Source organism: Telmatherina bonti, assembly GCF_933228915.1.
Source record: "Telmatherina bonti genome assembly, chromosome: 12".
Taxonomy (NCBI): Eukaryota; Metazoa; Chordata; class Actinopteri; order Atheriniformes; family Telmatherinidae; genus Telmatherina; species Telmatherina bonti.
Window position 1 is genome coordinate 3,126,335 of NC_136610.1, and position 24,186 is coordinate 3,150,520.

General features: G+C 43.6%; 2 protein-coding genes across 2 annotated transcripts in view; both read right to left on the reverse strand.

Annotated features, from left to right (window-relative positions):
• Window positions 1-228, reverse strand: part of enpp6 (ectonucleotide pyrophosphatase/phosphodiesterase 6) — a gene marked incomplete at its 5' end in the record, with an annotated part of 98,753 nt that extends 98,525 nt beyond the window's left edge. The window contains one exon of the mRNA XM_079249702.1: window positions 6-228. Within this exon, the coding sequence (XP_079105828.1) occupies window positions 6-228 (223 nt within the window). The remainder of the gene's footprint in view (window positions 1-5) is intronic.
• A 6,559-nt stretch (window positions 229-6,787) lies between these two features.
• stox2b (storkhead box 2b) overlaps window positions 6,788-24,186 on the reverse strand; it is a 33,290-nt gene continuing 15,891 nt past the window's right edge. Inside the window, exons 2-4 of the mRNA XM_079250371.1 lie at window positions 16,610-16,762; window positions 11,290-13,618; window positions 6,788-9,138 (exon numbers count right to left, since the gene is read on the reverse strand). Coding sequence (XP_079106497.1) covers window positions 8,934-9,138; window positions 11,290-13,618; window positions 16,610-16,762 — 2,687 coding nt within the window. The 3' untranslated portion in view covers window positions 6,788-8,933. The remainder of the gene's footprint in view (window positions 9,139-11,289; window positions 13,619-16,609; window positions 16,763-24,186) is intronic.

Sequence of the window (24,186 nt, forward strand, 5' to 3'; positions counted from 1 at the left end):
CAGACTCGGGAAGTCCGGCGTCATGTAGTCCACCTTCACCCCTGACTCCACAAGTCCCCTAAATCCGGGAAGCGCGTGCAGGTCATCCATGTAGTCGTAACGGAACCCATCGATGAGGAAGACGAGCAGCGGACGGGCCGCCAGAACCTGCCGGGGTTCTCCGAAAAGAACCAGCTGGACCACAAGCACGAAACGTGAAGAGTGCGCGAGCGTCAGTCCCGAGGACATCTTCTGAGGTCGTGTCCAACAGATGACTTCTCCTGACAAACTTCTGATTTGGCTGTGACACGCGGATGGATCTTTATGGCCTCGCCCACGTATAATCTGATTGGCGAGATGCAGGCGGAGTGATGGGTTCCTCTTAGAGCCATTTACTTACAGAGTTGCGACACTCTTTAAACTCGCCGACACGCGGTCACGTGGTTCATTAGCCTCGATCGTTCTAAACAGTTCAGCGCCGTCAGTCCATTTCCTTGGGTTCTGGCGCGAGACAGCGCAAATACATCAATTTTCCTCCCAGTCTTCCCTCAGTATTGCCCAATAATGTGTATTGATTACTATACTGTCTAAATAATTAATGTGAATGTGCATTCACATTATTGAGTTCCTGTTCTTTCTATCTTATTATTATTATCATATATTATTCCGCCGATATTTGCCGTGCTACTAGTCCTGCACCGTTCAAGTCACTTCAGTCATTCAGATCTTAAACTGTGCAGCTCCTTCAGGACATGTGTGCTACGATTTGTTTTATTTGAAATCTTTGTAGTTTTTGAGATATTTAGCATTTTGTAAAAATAAATTCAGCCTTGTGATTGGATGAAAGTCCTTCAAACCCAATCCAGATTGGACGTTGAAAAAATTCAGCTTGGCGATTGGACAGTTTTTGCATAATGAGCTGAAAACAGCTTCAACGGGGGTTCGGAGCTCACAGGTACGCATTGATATACATGGGACGGGTTCAAATCCAGTTTTGTTCATTGTATACTGTAATGGTATGTCAGCTTTGCACACAGAATGCTGTGGACTGATCTGAACAAAGAGTTTTGACTTTGGCTTTGTTTTTGGCTGAAAACTGCACAAATAAAAAAGATCCTGTACAATGTCTGTCCTCAAAAGTTGTGCAATTAATATGAAGGATTAGTTCAATAGAGAAAATAAATAAACTGCAGAAATGACAGTTAAATATTATAGTTTTGTTGTTAAAGTGCTTCAAATGAAACAACATTGCTCACGTCAAACAATAGTCTTTAACTGATTACACAAGCAGTTCTAAATGGTTTTCTGCAATCATTTTCTGCAATTATTGATGTAGTTTGACTTCTGACTTTAGAATTTTATTTTAAATAGAAATTATTTAAAATAATCTTTGGCGTCTTGACAGCAGTTCAACCTTTCACATCTTTTTGCAATTCCGCTGATTACACTGGTGGCAAAGGCAATCCCATACCAATGGCAAAAAATAGTAGCGCTCCTGCCAGGTTATGAAGAACAATTGTAGTGGTATAGTGGTAAAATGAATTGCTCTCATTCAGAAGGTTGTGATTTCAAATCCAGGTGCTGGAGTTTCATAAATCATATCAGATGGTTGTACTTCTTGTCTTTATGCTGATCTATGTCTAATAAATCTTGTGTGCTACTTTACACATTTAAATCTTAAGCTCCTTTGCAGATTACACATTGCTGGAATTGTAAAAAAAAAAAAAAAAAAAAAAAATCATTCCCATGCCAATGATGAAAATTTTTTTGATGATTCTGCCAAGGCACAGTGGCAAGCTGTGCTGGTGTAATGGTTAAAGAAATGGGCTGTTGTTCATATGTCTGTGGGTTCAAATCCTGTTGCATTATTGTAATAAATTAAATTGCATAGTTGTGCTGCTTCTCCAAATGGTTATGCAATTGCATATCAATTGTTCAGCAGAAAAGGGCATTAACATTTGCTCTTCTTCAAGAAGAGCACTTTTCTAGTTTATTTAAAGATTTCTTTTTGGAAGCAGCAGAGACTAAATTTATCATAGTCAACAGAAATGAGAGGGTAAACACATGAGTAAATACATTTACAGATTATATTTAGTGATTTTATAAATTTATATATATAATTATGGGTGTGATTTAGATACTAAGTGTGGTTCAAAGACCTCTATGATGACTGCGACCATGGGTGGAAACGCTCCCTTGCCCAAACGCAGGTCATGGGGCTCCCCTCTGGAGCCATGAGTGGGGCCTGGTGGGGCATGAGAGCAAGCAGCTGGTGGCTGGACCTTTGCCCATCGGGCTAAGCCTGAATGGCTTACATGGTCCCATCTCCCGTGGTGTCACTATCTGCAGAAGGAACTGTTGGGGTCGGGTGCAATGTGAGCTGGGCGGCAGCAAGGGGCCCTGGCGGTCCGATCCCCGGCTGCAGAAGCTGGCTCTAGGGACGTGGAACGTCACCTCTCTGGTGGGGAAGGAGCCTGAGTTTGTGCACGAGGTTGAGCGGTTCCGGCTAGATATAGTTGGACTCACCTCGACGCATGGCTTGGGCTCTGGAACCAGAACCCTCGAGAGGGGCTGGACCTTCTTCCACTCTGGAGTTGCTCATGGTGAGAGGCATCAAGCAGGTGTGGGCATTCTCCTCAGCCCCCAGCTTGGTGCCTGCTCGTTGGGGTTTACCCCGGTGGACGGGAAGGTAGTTTCCCTCTGCCTTCGGGTGGGGGGACGGGTCCTGACTGTTGTCTGTGCTTACGCACCAAACAGCAGTTCAGAGTACCCACCCTTTCTGGAGTCCTTGGAGGGAATGCTGGAGGGTGCTCCTTCTGGGGACTCCATTGTTCTACTGGGGGACTTCAATGCTCATGTGGCCAATGACAGTAAGATTTTTTAAGAAGGGGGACCGGAGGGTGTGTTCCAATTACAGGGGAATCACACTCCTCAGCCTCCCTGGTAAGGTCTATTCAGGGGTCCTGGAGAGGAGGGTTTGTCGGATAGTCGAGTCTCGGATTGAGGAGGAGCAGTGTGGTTTTCGTCCTGGCCGCGGAACAGTGGACCAGCTCTATACCCTCTTTGGGGTCCTGGAGGGGGCATGGGAGTTTGCCCAACCAGTCTACATGTGCTTTGTGGACCTGGAGAAGGCCTTTGACCATGTACCCTGGGGGCTCCTGTGGGGGGTACTACGGGAGTATGGGGTACCGGACCCTCTTGTGCGAGCTGTCCGGTCCCTGTACGACATGTGTCAGAGCTTGGTCCGCATTGCCGGCAGTTAGTTGGATTAGTTTCCAGTGAGGGTTGGACTCCGCCAAGGCTGCCCTTTATCAGAAGTATTCCCTCCACCGACCCACAGTGTCCCGAGTTGAAGTCAGCAGCTCCCCATCTCCACTGTACACAGTATTGTCGGAGCACTGCTTCCCCCTGCTGAGCCGCCGGATGGTGGACCAGAATCGCCTTGAAGCCGTCCAGAAGTCTTTCTCCATGGCCTCGCCGAACTCCTCCCATGCCCGAGTTTTTGACTTTGCAACAGCCGAAGCTGCTTGCCGCTTAGCCTGTCGGTACCCATTAGCTGCCTCCAGAGTCCCACAGGCCAAGAAGGCCCAATAGGACTCCTTCTTCAGCTTGATGGCATCCCTCACTGCTGGTGTCCACCAACGAGTCCTGGGATTACCGCCACGACAGGCACCAACGACTCTATGGCCACAGCTCCGGCTGGCCGCCTCAGCAATAGAGGCACGGAACACAGCCCATTCAGACTCAATGTCCCCCGCCTCACTCGGGACATGGTTGAAGCTCTGCTGAAGGTGGGAGTTGAAGCTCACTCTGACGGGGGACTCAGCCAGACGTTCCCAGTAGACCCTCACAACATGTTTGGGCCTGCCAGATCTGACCGGCTTCCTCCCCCACCATCTGAGCCAACTCACCACCAGGTGGTGATCAGTTGAAGCTCCGCCCCCCTCTTCACCCGAGTGTCCAAGGCATGTGGCCGCAGGTCCAACGATACGACTGCAAAATCGATCATCGAACTGCGGCCCAGGGCGTCCTGATGCCAGGTGTACATATGGACACTCTTATGTTGGAACATGGTGTTCGTTATGGACAATCCATGACGAGCACAGAAGTCAAATAACAAAACACCATTTGGGTTCAGAGGAGGGGGACCGTGCCTCCCAATCACTCCCCTCCAGGTCTCACTGTCATTGCCCACGTGAGCATTGAAGTCCCCCAGCAGAACAATGGAGTCCCCAGAAGGAGCACCCTCCAACACTCCCTCCAAGGACTCCAGAAAGGGTGGGTACTCTGAACTGCTGTTCGGTGCATAAGCACAGACAACAGTCAGGACCCGTCCCCCCACCCGGAGGCGGAGGGAAACTACCCTTTCATCCACCGGGGTAAACCCCAACGTGCAGGCACCAGGCTGGGGGCTGATGAGAATGCCCACACCTGCTCGGCGCCTCTCACCATGAGCAACTCCAGAGTGGAAGAAGGTCCAGCCCCTTACTGCCGCCCAGCTCACATTGCACCCGACCCCTACGGCTCCTCTCGCAGATGGTGAGCCCACGGGAGGTGGGCCCCATGTAACCCTTTCGGGCTGAGCCCGACCGGGCCCCATGGGTAAAGGCCCGGCCACCAGACGCTCGCTCTCGTACCCCACCACCAAGCCTGGCTCCAGAGGGGGGTCCCGGTAGCCCGCGTCCGGGCAAGGGAAAATTTCTGCCCAGGTTTGTCGTCATCATAGGGGTCGATGAGCCGTGCTTGGTCTGGTCCCTCCCCTAGACACCTGTTTGCCATGGGTGACCCTACCAGGGGCATAAAACCCCCGACAACATAGCTGCTAGGATCTTCGGGACGCACAAACCCCTCCACCACGATAAGGTGACGGCTCAGGGAGGGGTGGATGTATAACTCCAACTAAATTAACCTCATTAGTCTCAGTAAAAAAGTTATGTGGTGTTGTGGAAAAAATTCTGTCGATGACGAGGAGTCTGGTTCTGAAGTGAAAAAGATTACAAATTTTATTGAACAGAAAATTAAGTACAGAATAATACAAATTGCAATTTGGAGAGACAGTCCAGAGGTCCGACAGGGCAGAAGTCTGGAATGTTCTACCTGAGTCCCGGGCTGAAGCATCCTTTTACCCTCGCATAAGGGCGTCAGTTGTCTGACCTGAATCTATGTTATTCTAAAGAAGAAATGTCTGTTGTTAGCTGTAACCCTCTTGATTAGTTAGATCTGTTCTAACTCATCAGATCCCAATGTCTGAAAGCAGACATGTCAGATCTACACATTGCTTTGTCTGTAAAGGGAATAAGCAGACACTGGAACTAAGCTTAAGTTCATCATGATCTTTTCAGAAAGCCCACAAAGCCATAATCAGAATTGAATATACACTAGGACTATGAAATATATGAAAATCTAAGTCAGAACATAAAATTTCCCTGACAGTGGTTAATATTATAATCTAGTTTACAACCAGGAATTAAAACCAGGCAAACTAATACAGCCAACACAAAAGTATAAATCTTAAATCCCAAAAAAAATCTTCATGTGCGAACAAACAACAGCTAATAACTGCTATAAATTGATGATAAAAACAGATTTACTGATGACGTCTAGAGTCTGACTCGTTAGCCAACCGCAGTTTAAACTACCACTAGCTTGTTAATTACACAACTAATAAACTTAAACTGGCCCTAATAACACAGTTGACTTAATTTGTTGCAGAATATTTAGCTAATGACTCACAATGCTAAAAACTGTTCTTATTTCAGCCACTTACCTGAGAAAATGCTTCCAAAACACCATAAATGAATGACAGTCAATGGTGGAATTATTGGTGTTTGGAACTATCGGCAGCTCCATGAACCACCTGACTTCCACATTCCAGTCTTTCTATATAAGTCTGGGAGTGTTGCCACTCTCATTGGAGCACTCTGGTTCCTCTCATGCCCTGTAAAGACAGCCATTAGAGCTAAAATGTTTCTTTTTATTTTGTAGCAGGCTGTAAATATTTTTATTTCTGCTGTGAAATTGGCCTTTTTAACATGGGAATGTGTGAGAATTGACCAATCACCAACCTCTGATGGTTAAACGTAAAAGTGCCAAAAACTGCAGTTTCCCCCCTCCTCCATTAGAAGTTCAAAAAGGGAGTCAATCTCCATGCCACACTTGATGTGTGTGATACCTCTTCTCATGAACACCATCAACAGATTATCTCTCCTCATATAAGCTCTGTAGCATAGTGTATCCCAGGCATAGGCAACTCCAGTCCTCAAGTTCCACAGTCCAGCAAATGTTAGGCTGACACACATCCGACCTGATCAGCAGACTTGTACAGAGCTTGACATCAAACGCTCAAGTCTGCATATTAGCCTTTGATTAGAATGAGGTGTGTTGCAGCAGGGAATATCCTAACATTTGCAGGACTGTGGCACTCGAGGACCGGAGTTGCCTACCCCTGGTGTATATGCTGTTCCACACTGTGTCCACTTCCTGCAGGAGCTTAAGATGTGGTCTATCCATTTACCATTTCATTTGGCAGGGCTTTTGTTTGGCAGTTGTCCTGGAAAGTCGAACCGAGCGGAGGGGTTTTGCTTTTGGGGGGGATTTGGACCTGTAACTGGTCTAGGAGACGAGACAGTGATATTAGATTCAAGCTGAGGAAATATTTTTAATGAATTTTCCATTAATAAAGTGTTGGTTCATTATTTCATTAATGAATAACTTATTTCTGTTACACAGCGTCCCAATAGTTATGGAAGTAGTATTCAAGTTTCATCTGAATCTGAAAATAAAAACAAAAAAAACCAAATGAGTCCATGTAGAAAATCATTCTTTCATCTTGTTGGCATGTTGAAGTCACAGGTCTTATCAAAGATGGAAGTCCAGAAGTGGGTGAATGAGAAGTAAACAACCAGTAAAAATCCACCAAAGGTCTGGTTTCTGGACACAAAACTTTACATAAATCAGGATAGGAAGAAATAACCAATGTGTTCATACGAGCTGGAATAAAACTGGAAATGCTGATGTTGGTAAACGAGCGAGTTGAGAGGTGATGTAAAACTGGTGATGTAAAATTTATTGTAAATACTGGAAACAACACATTCTTAGTTTTAAAAAAAAGTACCCGTAAACCTCCCCAGTGTAATACTTACATTAAGACAGTTTCTATTTTACACATTGTTCTGAATTATAAGACTAACTGTACATGTGAGATATCTACATAACAGACAGGCCCAGATTTATTACAACACCATCAACACTTTTTACTTTTTTCAGTTTGAGGCTGAACTCTAAAACACAGCTGATAACAGGAGGCAGCGATGCAATAATTAATGAACATGATGATGATGATAATGGTGAAGATCAGTTATGTGGAAATTATGTGGAAACTTATCTACATAGGAACACCATGTCTACATGGTAACGTTATGTCTGCATGGAAACATTACGTGTACATAAGAACATCATGTCTATGTGGAAACATTATGTCTACATGGAAACATTATGTGTCTACATGGAAACATTATGTCTACATAGGAACATCATGTCTATGTGGAAACATGTCTACATGGAAACATTATGTCAACAAAGAAACATCATGTCTACGTGGAAACATTATGTCTACAAGGAAATATGTCTACATAGGAACATCATGTCTATGTGGAAATATGTCTACATGGAAACATTAGGTCTACATTGGAACATCATGTCTATACGGAAATATTATGCCTAAATGGAAACATTGTGTCTACATTGGAACATCATGTCTATGTGGAAATATTATGTCTAAATGGACACATTATGTCTACATGGAAACATTATGTCTACATTGGAACATCATGTCTATATGGAAATATTATGTCTAAATGGAAACATTGTGTCTACATTGAAACATTATGTCTACATTGGAACATCATGTCTATGTGGAAATAATGTCTACATGGAAACATCATGTCTACATAGGAACATCATGTCTATGTGGAAATATTATGTCAACATGTAAACATTATGTCTAAATGGAAACATTATGTCTATATAGAAACATCATGTCTATGTGGAAACATTATGTCTACATGCAAACATGTCTACATGAAAACATTATGTCTACATAGGAACACCATGTCTATGTGGAAATAATGTCTACATGGAAACATCATGTCTACATAGGAACATCATGTGTACATGGAAATATCATGTCTATATGAAAACATGTCTACATGGAAACATTCTGCCTATGTGGAAATATTTCGTCAACATGGAAACACCATGTCTACATGGAAATGTCATGTCTAAATGCAAACATGTTTACTTGGAAACATGTATACTTAGAAACATTATGTCGACTTGGAAACACCATGTCTACATGAAACGTCATGTCTACATGGAAACATGTCTACATAAGAGTGTCTACAAGATGAGTTTTAAGGGGTTTAAATCTTGTTTGGTTTGTTTATAGAAGTGTTTAAATTTTATTAAATGAGAGCAGTTGTAACTTATTGCATCTCTTGACTAATCCGAATAAAATTTTATTTTAGTTAGCTTCTTTATTAGTTTTGGATTTTTCCTCTCAGCAGTTAGAATTGAGAGCAGCATGATTCGGCCATATCCTTCCTTAAAGGCAGCTGAAATGGATGGATGGATGGATAGATGGATGGATGGATGGATGGATGGATGGATGGATGGGAGCACCAATCTCAAGAATCAGAGTGGGAGTGGAAACAACAGACCTGAGATTACTAGAGATATACCCTGCCCCCTCCAACCAGAACGAGTCATGTGACAGCACAGCAGTGTCTAAATTGGAGGCAGCAGATGATCTCAGTCTACCCAGCTGAAGATGAGTGTGCTGGACCAGTTTCCTGGTGCTTTAATTCAGTGTATGTTTCCACAGTGTGGACATGTCCCAGTGTGTAGAAGACCTTGGAGGGGGACCTGGACTTTCTGGTCAGGTTCTCAAAGTAAGCCTACACACTTGTGATGGAGGCGAGGCAGTTGCTAGGCTTCTGGAGTTTATCTGGTTGGGTTCCAGTAGGTTCTGATATGGCACGGAAAGAGAAAGGAGGAGCGCCGCTGGTGGTGATGCCGAGTTGTCCAGGACTCAGAGCCAGGTTCTGCCGCCGGTTACTCTCCACGATGGACGAGGTGTTAGAAGCTAAACTCTCTCTGGTTCTGTTAAGATAAAAAGATATAATGAGGAATGCTACACATCCATCACATCAGAAATATACTCCTTTCAGCTTAAGTTTCATGTCTGATCTCCAGTAGGCTGGACCAGTAAAGCACTGTAAGCTATATGCAATCGCAATCCCCATTCATCCAAGGGGCTACCCAGACACACCTGGGCAGGTCACCAATCCAGCACAGGACCAAATTCAGACAGAGAAGAAAAACAGTCACTAGAGAACATTTAACATAAGAGCATGTGTCTAAACTAGGATCCGACCATTTAATTGGCCGGGCGATGAAATCAGTCGATTATAGCCGTTTTTAAATTAATTGTAACCAGCCTGACTTTTGCTGATTAATCACTGATTTATTCTTAATTACTCATAAAACAGTAAATACTGTGCTGGGAGTCGCATAGAAGGATGCAGCTTTTGTCTAATAGATGGAACTCTTGACTCCAATTCAATCCCCAGGCCTTACCACTGTAACATACAGGAGTGAAGCTACAGTCAGGCAAGATTACAGGTAGGCGGACTTTGCTTGCTGACAGGCAAGTTCATAACATTTTTTAATTAACGACAACTCAGCATGTCTCCAGCTTCAGTTGAATTGTCTTTGCTATATGTAATGACGAGTGCGTGCTTTTCATTTACATGACATTGCTAAAGTTATGTTAAGTTAGCTTAAGTTGTTACTGCCTGTTCTTAGTATATAGTGCCACGTACTGATACGAAGTGTGATCTGTGTGTGTGATGCAGTCAGTGAGTTTAATCTGTAACATAAAGAATGACTGGTCACAATAAATGGTCAGTTTATATCATCATGTGGAGCAAACCTTCCCTGTTTTTATAAAAGGTCCTCTCAGGTAACACACTATCTGTTTGTTAGCAATAACATGGCTGTAGCTATGCTAACCTAGCACAGCATAAGCTGACAACATAAAAACGTCTGTCCATCACTTTGTCAGCTACATGTTGAGGCAGGTTTTAAGAGAAGTGATGTGAATGACGAGGGGAGTGTTTAAAATGCAATTATCAAAGATGACATGTTTTGACGTCATTGAAAGATTTGTTTTGGTTCATATGAGAAATCAGGTCATGGCAAAGAAAACAAAGAAAATGTCATTTAAGGTTTAACGGCATCAGAGGGCTGCATAAATAATTTTTTTCCAGTAATTTCGATTATTATGTTGCTTATATGCAGCATACACCTACAGCCTAGCTCATGTCTACAGCCTAGCTCTCATATCTAGATAAATCCATAAGTACAGCTGCTAGCCAGAGGTTTAATGCTTTGTTGCAGCTTTTTAAACTTGAAATTTAATCTCTGCTGTAAAGTTAAACAAGTACTAACAAGTACTTGTTGCTGTGAGGTGTAAGGGACCCAAAAAAGCCATTTCATTTCTGAACTGCTTAGTCCAATTAAGGGTCGTGGGGAACTTGGGGCCTATCCTTTTATTTATTATATTTTGTAAATGATAAACATGCATACACATACACATTGAGAACCCACACATTTATGGGATAAGGGGGGTTATGGTGGACTACGCTGGAATAGGGGAGGGGTTAGGTAAAGTAAGTTGGGTAAGGGTGGAGTATGGTACAGTAAGGTGAGGTTAGGTGATCTAAGTGGTGTTACAGTGGTTAGGGTGGAATAGAAAAGGGGTTGGGTGATGTTAGTGGGGTATGGAAGAGTAGGGAATGGGTTGGGTGGTGTAAGGGGTGTAAGGGTGGAATACAATACAGTATGGTAGGGGTTGGGGGGTAAGGGTGGAGTAAGGTAGGGTGTTGGGGGGTTAAGGGCTGTTAGGGTTGAGTGCAGTAGGGGTTGAGGGGATAAGTTTCACCAGATTTCGATGTGCCAACTGGCCAGAGAAGGCCGGAAAAGTTATTACATGAGATGGCTGATTGAGGACCCAAACAGGATGGAAAAATCTTAACAACCTGTTGACCTTTCAGCTATATTTCTGATTATTAAATGAGCCACTTTCCTGAGGGTACTATGTCAGGTATTATACCAAGCTTATGGCTGACCGATAGCCAGGTGTGATAGCGAAAAATGCAGGTGTAACATCTGTTAACACATTTGGATCTGACGTTTATTCCCAGATTTGTGGCTGCAGATAACATCAGTGAAGGATGACAACGTTCTCACCGTGGGGAGTTGAATCCACTGTCAACAGTGACAGAGCTGGAATCCATGCTGTCTAGCCGGGCTGAGTGGGCCAAATGTTGGTTTTGGCCAGGTTCTGGAAGGTTTTCCTTAACACCAGAGAAGGTGAGGGTCCTTTCAAACCTTCTCTGTAGATCCCTGGCCTTTTCCCTCTCCAGCAGCCACTGCATGGTCCCTGCTCCTCCTGCTTCAAGCCCAGCTACGCTCCTTCCCGACTTCTCCCCCTCCTCTCGACTTTTAAGCCCCCCGTCCTCCAGCTCCTCGTCATCAGAGACATTGTAGTAGTCAAAAGCGGCCTCTGCGGCACAGGCAGCCGGTTCAATTCCCTGTGCTGAAGCAGGTGGCGTTGCTAGAAGTGGTTTTGGAGCATCAAAGCTGTTGTGGGAGTCTAAAGCATCGCAGGAGGAGGACGGAGTGGAGGAGAGACCTTTGGGCTTCCTCAGGGAGCTATAGCCTGGCAGGGGGAGGCTTGGGGGAGGCTTAAACAGGGTGTCTTTACTAAAGATCTCCTTGTGCTTCTCCTGACTGTGAGTGGGCCGTCCGTTAGAAATGGAGGGGTCAGGGACAGAGAGAGGTATAGGAGGCAGGCTGCCCCCTTTAGGGACAGACTTCTGGAAGTCATCTTTACTTTCCAGAGGATGGGAAGTCTGTCTGTCCACTTGCCGGTCAGTGCTGCAGCCTTTTAAACAATCATGACTGCTTTTCCCCAGACTTCCCAGTGTGTTTGTGGTTGTCACCTCAGAGGTCCCAGAGCACTGGAAGTAATCATCTGGAGGGTTTGAGGTCAGTGGCTTGGGGGAGTAAGCTGGTAAGCTGTCCCTACTCTTACTCTTCTCAAAGTTTCTGCTTCCGTCCAGTCCCAGAGATTCCCCCGGCACCTTTGCCATAGGAGGTGTGGTCTGGATGTAGTGAGAAGAGCTTTGATTGGTCCGCAGAGTGCCGTCATCAGTGTAGTAACGGCTCCGGTCATCATAGTAGTCCGGCGGTCCAATGAGTCCCACTCCGAGCGCTCCTTTAGAGTTGTCCATGGACCGGGAGCGCTCCTTGGCCTTGCTGCTACGCTCATTCCGGGATTTCCTCTCCTGGGTGTGGGAATGTGAGCGGTGGACCTTGGACTGGTGGATGGATGGGACGTGGCTCGGCTCGGGGAAAGGCATCTCTGTGCGTCGCTTTGCTAGTTCTCCGGACACGTCCCACTCCGGTGTGACAGGAAGGTGGGAGGAGTCTAGGATGTTGGGAATACTGTGTGCTAGGTGAAGCCGAGCCCTCTGGCGTTCAATGTTGAGGGCTTGTTCCCGCGGTGACCGAGCCAATGAGGATGAGTAGCCACGGTAGTCCCGATCAGCTGGCTCTAAGTGGGATCTGTCACTGGTATCCAACCGGAACGCCCTGGTCTTGCTGTGGGAGCGGCTGAGCTTGGTCTGGGACTGCTTCCTGTGACGACCGCCACTTCTTCTGCTGCGAGAGCTCTGATTGGCCGATGAAGCTTTGCTTCTCTGCGCACGCTCCTCTTCCAGACGCTTCATGACAGCTGTGTGGCGAGCTAGATTTTCCACAGTGAGGTCTGGGTTGATCCTGCGGATGATCTCCATCTCCACATGGCGGGGAAGCTGGCTGGGGGCCTCCTCGTCCCAGAGGGGCCACTCCTCTGGGGGGAATTGAGCAGAGAATGTGGCCAGCTGCTTTGTCTTATCCTTCTTGAAACTCAGACGGAACAACTTCAGACCAAACTTCCGACTTCCTGTCCCGTTTCCTCCAGTCTGCTTCTCAGAGTCTCCAGTTCCGCCCCCTCCAGCGCACCCCCCACGGTGCTTGGTAAGTGTATCCGTTTTGAAGGGAAACCCCAGGCTGCTCCGGCTCTTTTCTGTGGTGCCTCCTACTGGCTGAGGAGGAGTCTGGGGGGATGGCTGCAATGAGTACGCCTCCCGGTGGTCTTTAGGGGAGCGACGCTGCAGGGTGGTATGGTGGCTTGGAGGATCGTCTGACCGGTAAAAACAGTCCTCACCTACTCCATGATTCAGGCTGGACTTTGGGTGGGTACGGTCTCGGAGCCCCCCAGAGTTGGAGGGGGTTATAGTTCCAGAGAGGGGGGAAGTGCACTGGGTTTGCTGATGCTCCTGTTTAGGGTGTCGCTCAGCTGACCGTTCCTCTAAGTGGTACCACTTGGAGCTGGTTCTGATGAGACTCGGGGTGATGAAGTAGGTCTGGGGGGTAACAATGCAGTATCCATCTGGGGTTGGGTAAATCTTCCGCTCACGGACGAGCATGTTTAGGGTGTGATGCAGAGCCTCCTCTGTTGGAGTGGGAACACCTGAAAGCAACAAGAGAGAAGAATGAGAGCAGGAGGGGTTGGGGGGGTTACTAAGGTTGTTCCACTAGACCTGGGTCTAGATGTAAACAAATTAGGCTAACCTCTTCATTACCATCAGATGGTGATAAAGTGTATTGCCTGATCGCCAGCAACCCAGTGGTATTGAAGAGGTTAAGTAGACATAAAATCAATTTTTCAAGAAGATGTTTTTACACTTTGTTGTTTAAGTGATTTCTTTGGACTCTATCAAGACTTAAGATGAGTTTCCATTGCAACAGAAGAGCTGACAAGTCTCTCCTAAACCAAAATCACATCCCAAATGAGGTGAAGAGGAAGAAGAAGCAGGACAGGAGGAAGCAGTCACATTTTTTTTTTTGTTCTGACTTTGATGAAAGAAAAAAGTGGATTTTTCCAACTGTCTGTCGCAATGTATCTGTTCCCGGTTAAGCCAGTCACGTCACTGAGCTCTTCCCAGTTACTGACCTATTCCAAGTTAAACCAGCCATGTTACCTACTAGTGTTGTCACAGTACTCTGTACTACAGTATCAAGCTGGCACCAGCATTACTGCTGTATTGTCGGTACCTGTATTTTCATGCTACCAGAGGTAACAGAAATACAAGTGATGTTCATCCACCTGCTCCAAGCGAAATAATTTAGAGAAGATAGCGACTCAGAGTTCAGCTGTTCCACCTCATCTTGTTAAATAAAAGGAACCAGGAGCCATATATAGAAGTATTTTTATTTCATACAAAACAAAGAAGGAGCCATAAAAAATCCCCCAAACCCAGTTTGCAGTAGATATAAAAAGGGAATCATTACAAAAGAAGGAAACATGTCCAATCTAACAAAGCTCCTTAAAGACAGGGAACCTGCAGGGAACCTGTCTTTAAGGACAGGGGCAGGTAAGTGAGGGAGGACGCAGGTAAGTGACGTAATGCTATAGGCAAGTAGTGAGGTTGAGACGGCAGAGTCCCACTAGGCAAACGTAAACTATTCATTCATTCATTTATTAATGTGTGCGTTTTGCCAAATTAATCTGAAATTAATTTGAACATTCTCCTAAGTAGGTAAATAGTGTCTCTTTAAGGTGCATTCTGGAGCACAATGAGGAGGATTTGGCCAGCCTGACGGACTTCATAGATCAGTGTTTCGACAGAGTTGTCATGGGGAAGCCAAAGCAAACATCGACCCCAGGCGCATCATCCCAGGCTAAAAGACAGCGGAATGAGGATTCATCCGGAGCCATTTCGTCGCCGGGGAACGACACAACCGATGTTCTTATTTCTATCGATAAAAACCTCAGTAGTTTCGATGTGCGCCTGAGCCTGGTGGAGATTCTCCACATAGAGTTTCAGGCCTTGCGGGAATTATTGGAATTTAGCCAGAAGCAAGTGGAAACACTGGCCATAGAAAACGCAGTCCTCAGAGAGTCGGTTAAATCCCTCACCGAGGGATTGACCAGAGTCTCCGAGGAGAACAAGAAGATGAAGGAAGCGGTGCTGGATCTGCAAGCCAGAAGCATGAGGGACAACTTGGTGTTTGCAGGGATTCCAGAACAAGCAGATGAAGACCCCAAGACCACAGTTAGAAACTTCATCCAGACTCATCTAAAGCTCCCGGAAGAAACGGTGGGGAACATCGCCTTTCACCGAGTTCACCGTCTGGGCGGAAGGAAACCCGGAGCCGGCCGGCCACGGCCCATCGTAGCCAGGTTTGTTAACTACAAACAAAAGGAGCAGGTGAAGAGTCAGGGTCGTGAACTTCGGGGCCTCCATTATGCAGTTAATGACCAGTTTCCAAGAGAGATCCTGGATCGGCGGAGAGTCCTGTTCCCCATCAGGAGGAAATCCATCGCCGAAGGAGCTCGCGCTGTCATCGCTGTGGATAAATTATTTATCAATGGACAGTTGTACCGCGACCCAAACATCACTCCGTGGCTCTACTGACTTGTTGGTATGTTCCTTAATCATCTTAAATCTTAAATAAGTTATGCCATATTTGTAAAACTGTGGTTTCAAAATAATTATCAGTACTTTCTCCACCCGTCTCTGCTACACCGTTCTCGTCACGGATGTTTCTTTTACATTATTTTCTTCCTTTGGCACGGTCACTTTTTTCTCTTTTCACTTTTCTTTGTTTGAACCCTTTCACTTTTATCAGTAATGTCACCTACTTCTATATTGATATGTTTCATGGCGCACGCACAAGATTAAACATCGGACACAACGTTATGCATGATTCACACATACACTCACAGTTCAGTACGAGGAAAGCACACATAGAGACACTTAACCCGCAGGCTGATCTGACAGCCTACGGAGAGGGTCGATCTGAAGTAAATAAAGCCATTTGTGACAATAACTCAATCAATCCCTGCCCTTCTGGGCTCAGAAATAAAAATAAATTAGCCTGAAATGCACAGAATAGTTCCACTTTAAAGATGGAGATGTTTAAGAAATATTTTTTTTTTGCCATAGTATTGAATTTGGGATCGAGTACGGTGGAAATTTACTGGTACTAGTACTGACAACTGATTTTCTGGTGTCATTACAACATTATTGCCTACCTGTTACCAGTTAAACCTGTCACAAGCCTACCTGTTCCTATTAAAACCAGTCAGATTACTGGTCTATTCCCAGTTATTTTTTCATTTAGTTTTTTTTTTTTTAAACCAAATTATTTTTCTGGGTTTTACGGTTTCTTTATTTTCCACCAACAAAAAGAAACCATAAAAAATTGCATATAAAAAAAGACTTTTCCAACCTTTTTAGAAATAAAATACAAATAAAAGTAAAAGATAGAAGAATACATCTAATTTACAATAAAACAAAACTTCAGCTGATAGTTTTGATGGGTTTCATGACGCGATGTGTTCATCTCCTGTTGGGAAGAAAAGTTGACCTGCTGATGACCTCTTCAGCTTTACTGCCTGATGTCTTCACATCTGGGTTTGCAGCAGTAAAAAGGACCATTGTAAGGACCCTCTTACCTGGAAAACATGTCTGCAGGTGTTCTGTTAGGGCCTCCTGAGTGACGGGCTTATGGGCAGAGTTCATAGCAGAGATGGCCAACAGCAGAACCTCGCCCAGAGGAACAAACTGTGACTGGCTGATGGGGGACATGCTGATAGGTGACACATCCCCTGGAAAAGAAAGAATGAAGCTGTTACTGACCTGACTAATTACAGCCTTTGTCAACTCTACTGGATCATCACTGGAGACTAAATCTCTGAAATTAACCTCTTGGAAAATCTGAAGTAAGAAAAATAATTTGCCTTTATTAGCATTGATTAGACAGTTTTTGGAGCAAAGCTTTTACCATAAAGTTATGTAATAGGTCATAAATCAAATGAACGGCAATGAAGGACTATATCGGCTTTTTATTTAAGCTTCTTTATATCCAGCTTAAAAAAACGTTTCCCATGACTATCTTAGTCTGAAATTAAACCAGAAGATACTCCTGCTTTCCATTGAGATGACGGGGGTTTACAGTACATGTAAATGATGGTGGTGCAGCGCCACGTCTTCAGATTTTTCCCCAGATATTAAAATGTAAATTCTATTGTCTGAATGGATCCATATGGACACAAAGTCGATATCTGCGCAAATTTATGGACTAAGTTAAGAGAGTAACGTTGTACTCCGGAAACAAACTGCAAATAACTTCATTTTTAAAAACGAACCCTAAAGTCTCCCCTTCCTGTCTGTGTCTCTGCAGCCAGAGACATCATGGACTCGAGCCATGACATCCAGCCAGAACTTTGCTCTTGTTTGCTTCAGTTTGCTTGTTTGGTTCAGTCAAATGCCTCCCCCACAGTTTAATAAATAATAAATCCCTACCTGTTTGTTTCATTCGTGATTCACAATGTTGGACATTTGGGCAATATGCTAATATATCACATTTATTAGATAACTGATACCAAAAACAAAAATGGCCAAGGTACCCTTATGATAGTTTCAAAATGAGCATATTTATTAATTTAGTCAGATAAAATGTTGACTGCTGGTCTCTTTCCCTGAAGCAACACAAATTTTCCTTAAAACTAGTTTTAATATCTACAACCCATTTCAATAAGGTTAGGATGTTGTGTAAAACATAAAAAAGATCAGAATACAATGATTAGCTAATTCTTTCTAAACTAATTGAAATACCAATATGACATATTTCATGTTCAAACTGATAAACTTTTTTTTCCTGCATGTTTTGCCTGACAAAAATGTTTGTAGCTCCAGAAACTGAAGTGTTTTAACAGATTAAGTTTTCCCAGCACCTGTTATTTATTGGTTTATTATATCGGTGGAATGGGTGATATCCCATATATCATTTTGAAGCCAATACCATGCCCATCGTATTGCGTATCCTACCTCAATTCTGAGTTTAAGTTCATATCTTCTTACGTGTGGGACATGTTTACATTTGTAGTGGGGATAGTATATTTCTAGTGATTTTAGAAGTCATCAACCAGTCAGGCCTTCAAAAATCGATTGGTAGATTAGTCATGATGTCATCAACAATGAAATGAAAAACATACTTTCCGTCCAAAGAGAAACTGTAAAAACATCTGAGATGTTATTTGTTCCATTAACAATTATCTTTGACATTGTTCTGGATTTAACATTGTGTGGGCTCTAACTATCCAGCTGCTGGATGAGATAATGGATCAGAGCAATGTAAGATCAAAGTGACTGTGGTTTAACTGAGGATTAAATAACAAAGAACATGGTTTTAATGCAGACCACACAGTTGAGAACCACAGTGTCCACTGCGTGTCGTGGTGTTCCCCAGGGCATGGAAACCATGTCAGAGTTGTTTATTCAGCTGAAACCATAGTCCCACACAGTAAACATTGTAGAACAAATGTTTTTTCTTTCCATACAAAATTACTTGAATATGCTTAAATATAGGAACTACTTTTTGTTGGCCTTTATGTACTTTTCATTAAGGGTGGGAAAATCGAATAGAAAAATCGAGTATCGGGATTTTTTGCTTCACAATTTTAAAATCGATTTTTTTTCTTTTTAACAAGAAATCTTTTTCCTTTTTTTTCCAAATCAAAAAAAGAAAAAATCCATTATAAAATTTTAGTAATTTTTATTGCTTTTATTGATCTTTCTACTTGTCTTATTGGGCATTATAGCAGCTGAATGATGATTTGGCTACTGTGTCATTTCATTTTAATTGAAATCAAGGAAAATGACCAGCAAAAAAGGTTTTGTACATTTTTTTCGTTTTTAATCTACTAAACTAAGCAATACTAAAGAACTGTGAGAATTGCAATTTAAATCGAATCGGCACCCAAAAAATCGGAATCAAATGGGGAAAAAAGCATGTAGTTACATCCCTACTTTCCATGCTAAACAGCCGCTGTCAAGAGAAACAGCAGACAAAAGGTTCACATAAAACACAACTGTGTCTTTGCATTTGCTGTTCTTCTCGTTTGCGCTCCTCTTCCCATTCATCAAATGGGAACTGCTACGGCACATTTCTCTCATTCACGTTGTCAAGCAAGCTGGTTTGAACCAGTGACTTAACATGTTGCCATGGTGATGCCGACACGGAGCGCTGTAACTGTGATTTACTTACTACGTAGGGTATATATGAAAACAATGCAGCCAGTTGGCTAGAATTCGATACATGCACCGTAGCCATTGGACTGCCTGAAGAGACGGGTCACGGTGTGATTGGCCGCTCTGCTGCTGGCTCAGACATATAAGGAGGAGTGACGACGCACCTGAAAGGTGGGCTCAGAGACGGAGTACATCATCCCTCAGACTGACTCAGGCTGGCGAAGTGTAAAGAAAAACTTTGTTTTACAGAGTCATTGTCGAACAGCAGTGAGCTGCCTTTGCGATTTCTTCTGTTTCTGTTAAGTAGGGAGATAGAAAGCTGTTTTCTTTTCATATTTCTTTTCGAACAGGTAAGTTGACTGAGAGCATAGGATTAATTTTGTTCGTTATTTTGGCATTTGCTCGCTCTAAAGTTACTTTTAAACATTTTAACCATGACGTTTTCAAGTCAGTCGTTTACTGTTAAATCCTTCTTCCTATTGCAAAATAAAGATATTTTTGTTTGAACCTTCCCCTGTGAGCCACTCTGAGTCAGGCTGAGGGGTAGGTCAGGAAGCTCTAGACTGGGCTTGTCCGTTTTTTTGTGATTGTCGTCGTCGGGTAAGTTTGCAGGTTTGGTTTGTTTTTCGTTGTTTTCTGCTTGTCTGACTGGCTGTAAGGGTGGCAACATGGAGGTCAAGTTGGAGGATTTTACACTTGCTTCATCTTCAGAGAGGTTGGAAAGGCATAGCAAGGCTGACTAGCCTTGATTGCTGAGTTTTTTGATGAGTGTGTGCCTTTGAATGCTAAGAAAAGGGAAATTAAAGAGCTTCTGTGTGAAAAGCTGTATGCACAGGGTTTGTTTGGTGATGCAGTTCCTACAGGTGAAGCTGAAACAGCGTCTACCGGTGAAAGTGACGGTGCACCTTCAGGTGAAACTGAAGAGGGCGTTGTAGCTGGTATTCCCCCCACACTCTCAGGCTCTCCAGCTCACTCAGCTACAGAGGAGCTGATGCTAACTCTGTGGATCGAGAAGTTGGAGGTAGGAAACCCAGAGCCGGAGGTGCAAGGGGTTGGGAAAGCTCAGGAAGTGTGTTCGTCTTTGTCAATCCAAGATGGTCTATATTATGACATTGTAAAAGCCACGATCCTTCGTGCTTATGAATTGGTGCCAGAAGCAAATAGACAGACATACGTGGAGTTTGCCAGGGGGGCTCTCTCTGACAAATGGTGCCAGGCTCGTGATACAAATTTAAAAATCAGCTTCCTGATCGAACCACGGTTCCTCTTAAAGAACAAAACTGATCTCTCTCACTACCGCTGCCGTTCTGGCTGATGAGTTTATTTTAACGCACAAGAGTGTTTTTTCTTCTTCAGTTTGCTGCGAACCAGTCCCCAATGAGAAAAAGAATCCATCATCATCGAAGCCCATGTGAGAAAACGTTGCACCTGCTGCGCTGGTACGCGCGCACAAGCTCGTAAATTTGGTGAACTGGTAGATTTTTCTGATTCATTCTTGAGCTCCTTGGAGGAAAATTATGTTGTGGCGTTGTTGTAAAAACTGATCATAGGGGGAGATGTAAAAATGAAAATAATATTTTTCTTGTTGACGTGAAGTAAAGTATGAATCTTAAAATGTGGATAGCTGCTGGGTTAAATAATCTGTCACTAACTCGGTCTGGCTTCTGCAGGAGCTGCCGATGGTACATCACCGTAATACTATGGGATAAATGAATTGTTATGTTTCTGTTTTATCTTGAAACACTACATTGAAGTTGAAATAACCTTTTCACTTGAAATAATGGAGTTCAAAGTTTATGACAGCGAGTTTGCAGTTTAAGTGTGTGCAATAATGCTTCTGATATGTGATAGGTCACCTTAAAAACATTAAAAATAATTCCTGGATGAAGCCAACTGCTATCTTCTGGTTTCCACTCATTTATTTTATGTTGTCATTTCAGACAGGAATTAGAGAAAACAATCCTTGTAGGGAAGAGGTTAAAGAAAAGTTTGTTTTAAATCATTTGTCTAAAAACAGGGCTGGGAAGTAGCGTGTCCGACTGAGAAGACAGATGACAAGAAGCAGGTGATGGAGGGCAGCAGACCAGGCTGTGACGAAGAGATAAAGCGGTTCGGAAGATGACAAAAGGATGAGAGGAGGAGTGACTGTCCACGTCTCTTTCACTGCAGTGGTAGTAAACAATCAGCCAGCCTCCTTTGTCCACAGCATGAAACCACACCCCCTCCTCTTTTCATCTCTCCCTCCATCCCCTCTCCTTCCATCGCTCATGCTTCCTGTAGACCTCCATTACATCTCTCTGCTGCTCCACGTCTGGATCCATCCTTCAACTCATCCTGGCTTCTGCTGCTGACAGCTAGCTATGCTAGCTAGCAGCTACAGGACACTGGCTGGTCAACGATAGACAGACAGACGGACAGACAGGCAGACGGACAGACAGGCAGACGGACAGACACAGATTCCTACCTTAGTGGACTGGAATTCTCTTCTTGTATGAAAACTCGCATTAGGTTGAAGAGAAAGGCCTTCAGCCTCTGATGTTAGCGCAGATCTTCCCACACTACCTCATCTTCCTCACTATGCTCCTCCTCCTCACTCACACAGCCCCAATTCACTCCTCCTGCTCACACACAGGCCGTGTCAGCCTACCCACAATCCTTTGCTCTACACAAAGACAAGGGGGTGTGACCAATCACATTCATCCTTGCTCTCCGTCCATTTTCCCTCCCTCGCTGCATAAGGCCTGCCAACATTTGGGGGGTGGAGGTTACCATGACAACTTAACCCCGGCTACTCTCTGTTGCTGTTCCTACACAGACATGTTTAAGAGCTTCTGTGTTTTTTTTCTCTCACACAAACCACTGCTGCATTAAGGGCAAACATGGCCGTGTTGTAGAGTTGCAGCTATGTTCCAGTTTGACCCAGTTAGAGCTCTGAGCTCATTGTAGAACACGCAGAAGTCTGAGATAATTCCAGCTCAAACGAAACAGAAGACATATGATTCCACTGCAGAAGCAGGGTGAAAGTCAGCAGCTCAGCTTGAAAAACTACCATCAGGTCTGTTTCTGATGATGATGAAGGGTCAGAGTGAAGATGGACAGAGCAGAAAACTTTCGTACATACCATGAAAACAAAACAACTGTCTGGAAATGCTTAACCACTAGCAGAGAGCAATGGAGAAAAGCCACCACAAGGTGGCATTATTTCCACCTGCATTACATTCATATAGATTTATTTACCATTCCTTTCTCTCTTTTCCCCCCAACTATCTGCCGGTTTTATCAAATACCTAATTTTAAGTAATATCTATGTGAGAAAAGTTTGTACTTATAAAAAAATCAAGATAGCAAGTCAGTGTATGTGTATATACACACACACACACATATATATATATATATATATATATATATATATATATATATATATACATATACATATATATATATATATATATACATATACATATATATATATATATATACATTATCTATATCTATATATATATATACATATAGATGATATATAGAGATATATAGATATATATAGATATCTATATATATGTCTATATATATATATATATATATATATATAGATATCTATATATATATATATATATATATCTATATATATATCTATATCTATATATCTATATATATATCTATATATATAGATATCTATATATATCTATATATATAGATATCTATATATATATATATCTATATATATATCAATATCTATATATATATCAATATCTATATATATATATCAATATCTATATCTATATATCTATCTATATCTAGATATCTATCTATATCTAGATATCTATATCTATCTATATCTAGATATCTATATCTATCTATATCTATATCTATATATCTATATCTATCTATCTATCTATATCTATCTATATATATCTATCTATATCTATATATCTCTATATATCTATCTATATCTATATCTATCTATCTATATCTATATCTATATCTATATCTATATCTATATATAGATATATATCTATATATATATAGATATAGATATATCAAGTAAATATATTTATATATAATGTCCTTTAAACAAGTCAAAATGAGGCTCAGTAGTGTGTGTGGCCTCCGCGTGCCTGTATGACCTCCCTACAACGCCTGGGCATGCTCCTGATGAGGCGGTGGATGTTCTCCTGAGGGATCTCCTCCCAGACCTGGACTAAGTCAGGCTACCTCTGGCGAGCACATGGAGGGCTGTGCTGCCCGCCAAAGAAATGCCCCCCCCCACACCATTACTGACCCACTGCCAAACCGGTCCTGCTGGAGGATGTTGCAGGCAGCAGAACGTTCTCCACGGCGTCTCCAGACTCTGTCACGTCTGTCACATGTGCTCAGTGTGAACCTGCTTCCATCTGTGAAGAGCTCAGGGCGCCAGTGGAGAATTTACCAATCTTGGTGTTCTCTGGCAAACGCCAAACGTCCTGCACGGTGTTGGGCTGGAAGCACAACCCCCACCTGTGGACGTCGGGCCCTCATACCACCCTCATGGAGTCTGTTTCTGACTGTTGGAGCAGACACGTGCACATCTGTGTCCTGCTGGAGCTCATTCTGCAGGGCTCTGGCAGTGCTCCTCCTGTTCCTCCTTGCACAAAGAAGGAGGTAGCGGTCCTGCTGCTGGGTTGTTGCCCTCCCACGGCCTCCTCCACGTCTCCTGATGTACTGGCCTGTCTCCTGGTAGCGCCTCCATGCTCTGGACACTACGCTGACAGACACAGCAAACCTTCTTGCCACAGCTGGCATTGATGTGCCATCCTGGATGAGCTGCACTACCTGAGCCACTTGTGTGGGTTGTAGACTCCGTCTCATGCTACCACTAGAGTGAAAGCACCGCCAGCATTCAGACCAAAACATCAGCCAGAAAGCATCGGAACTGAGAAGTGGTCTGTGGTCACCACCTGCAGAACCACTCCTTTATTGGGTGTGTCTTGCCAGTTGCCTATAATTTCCACCTGTTGTCTGT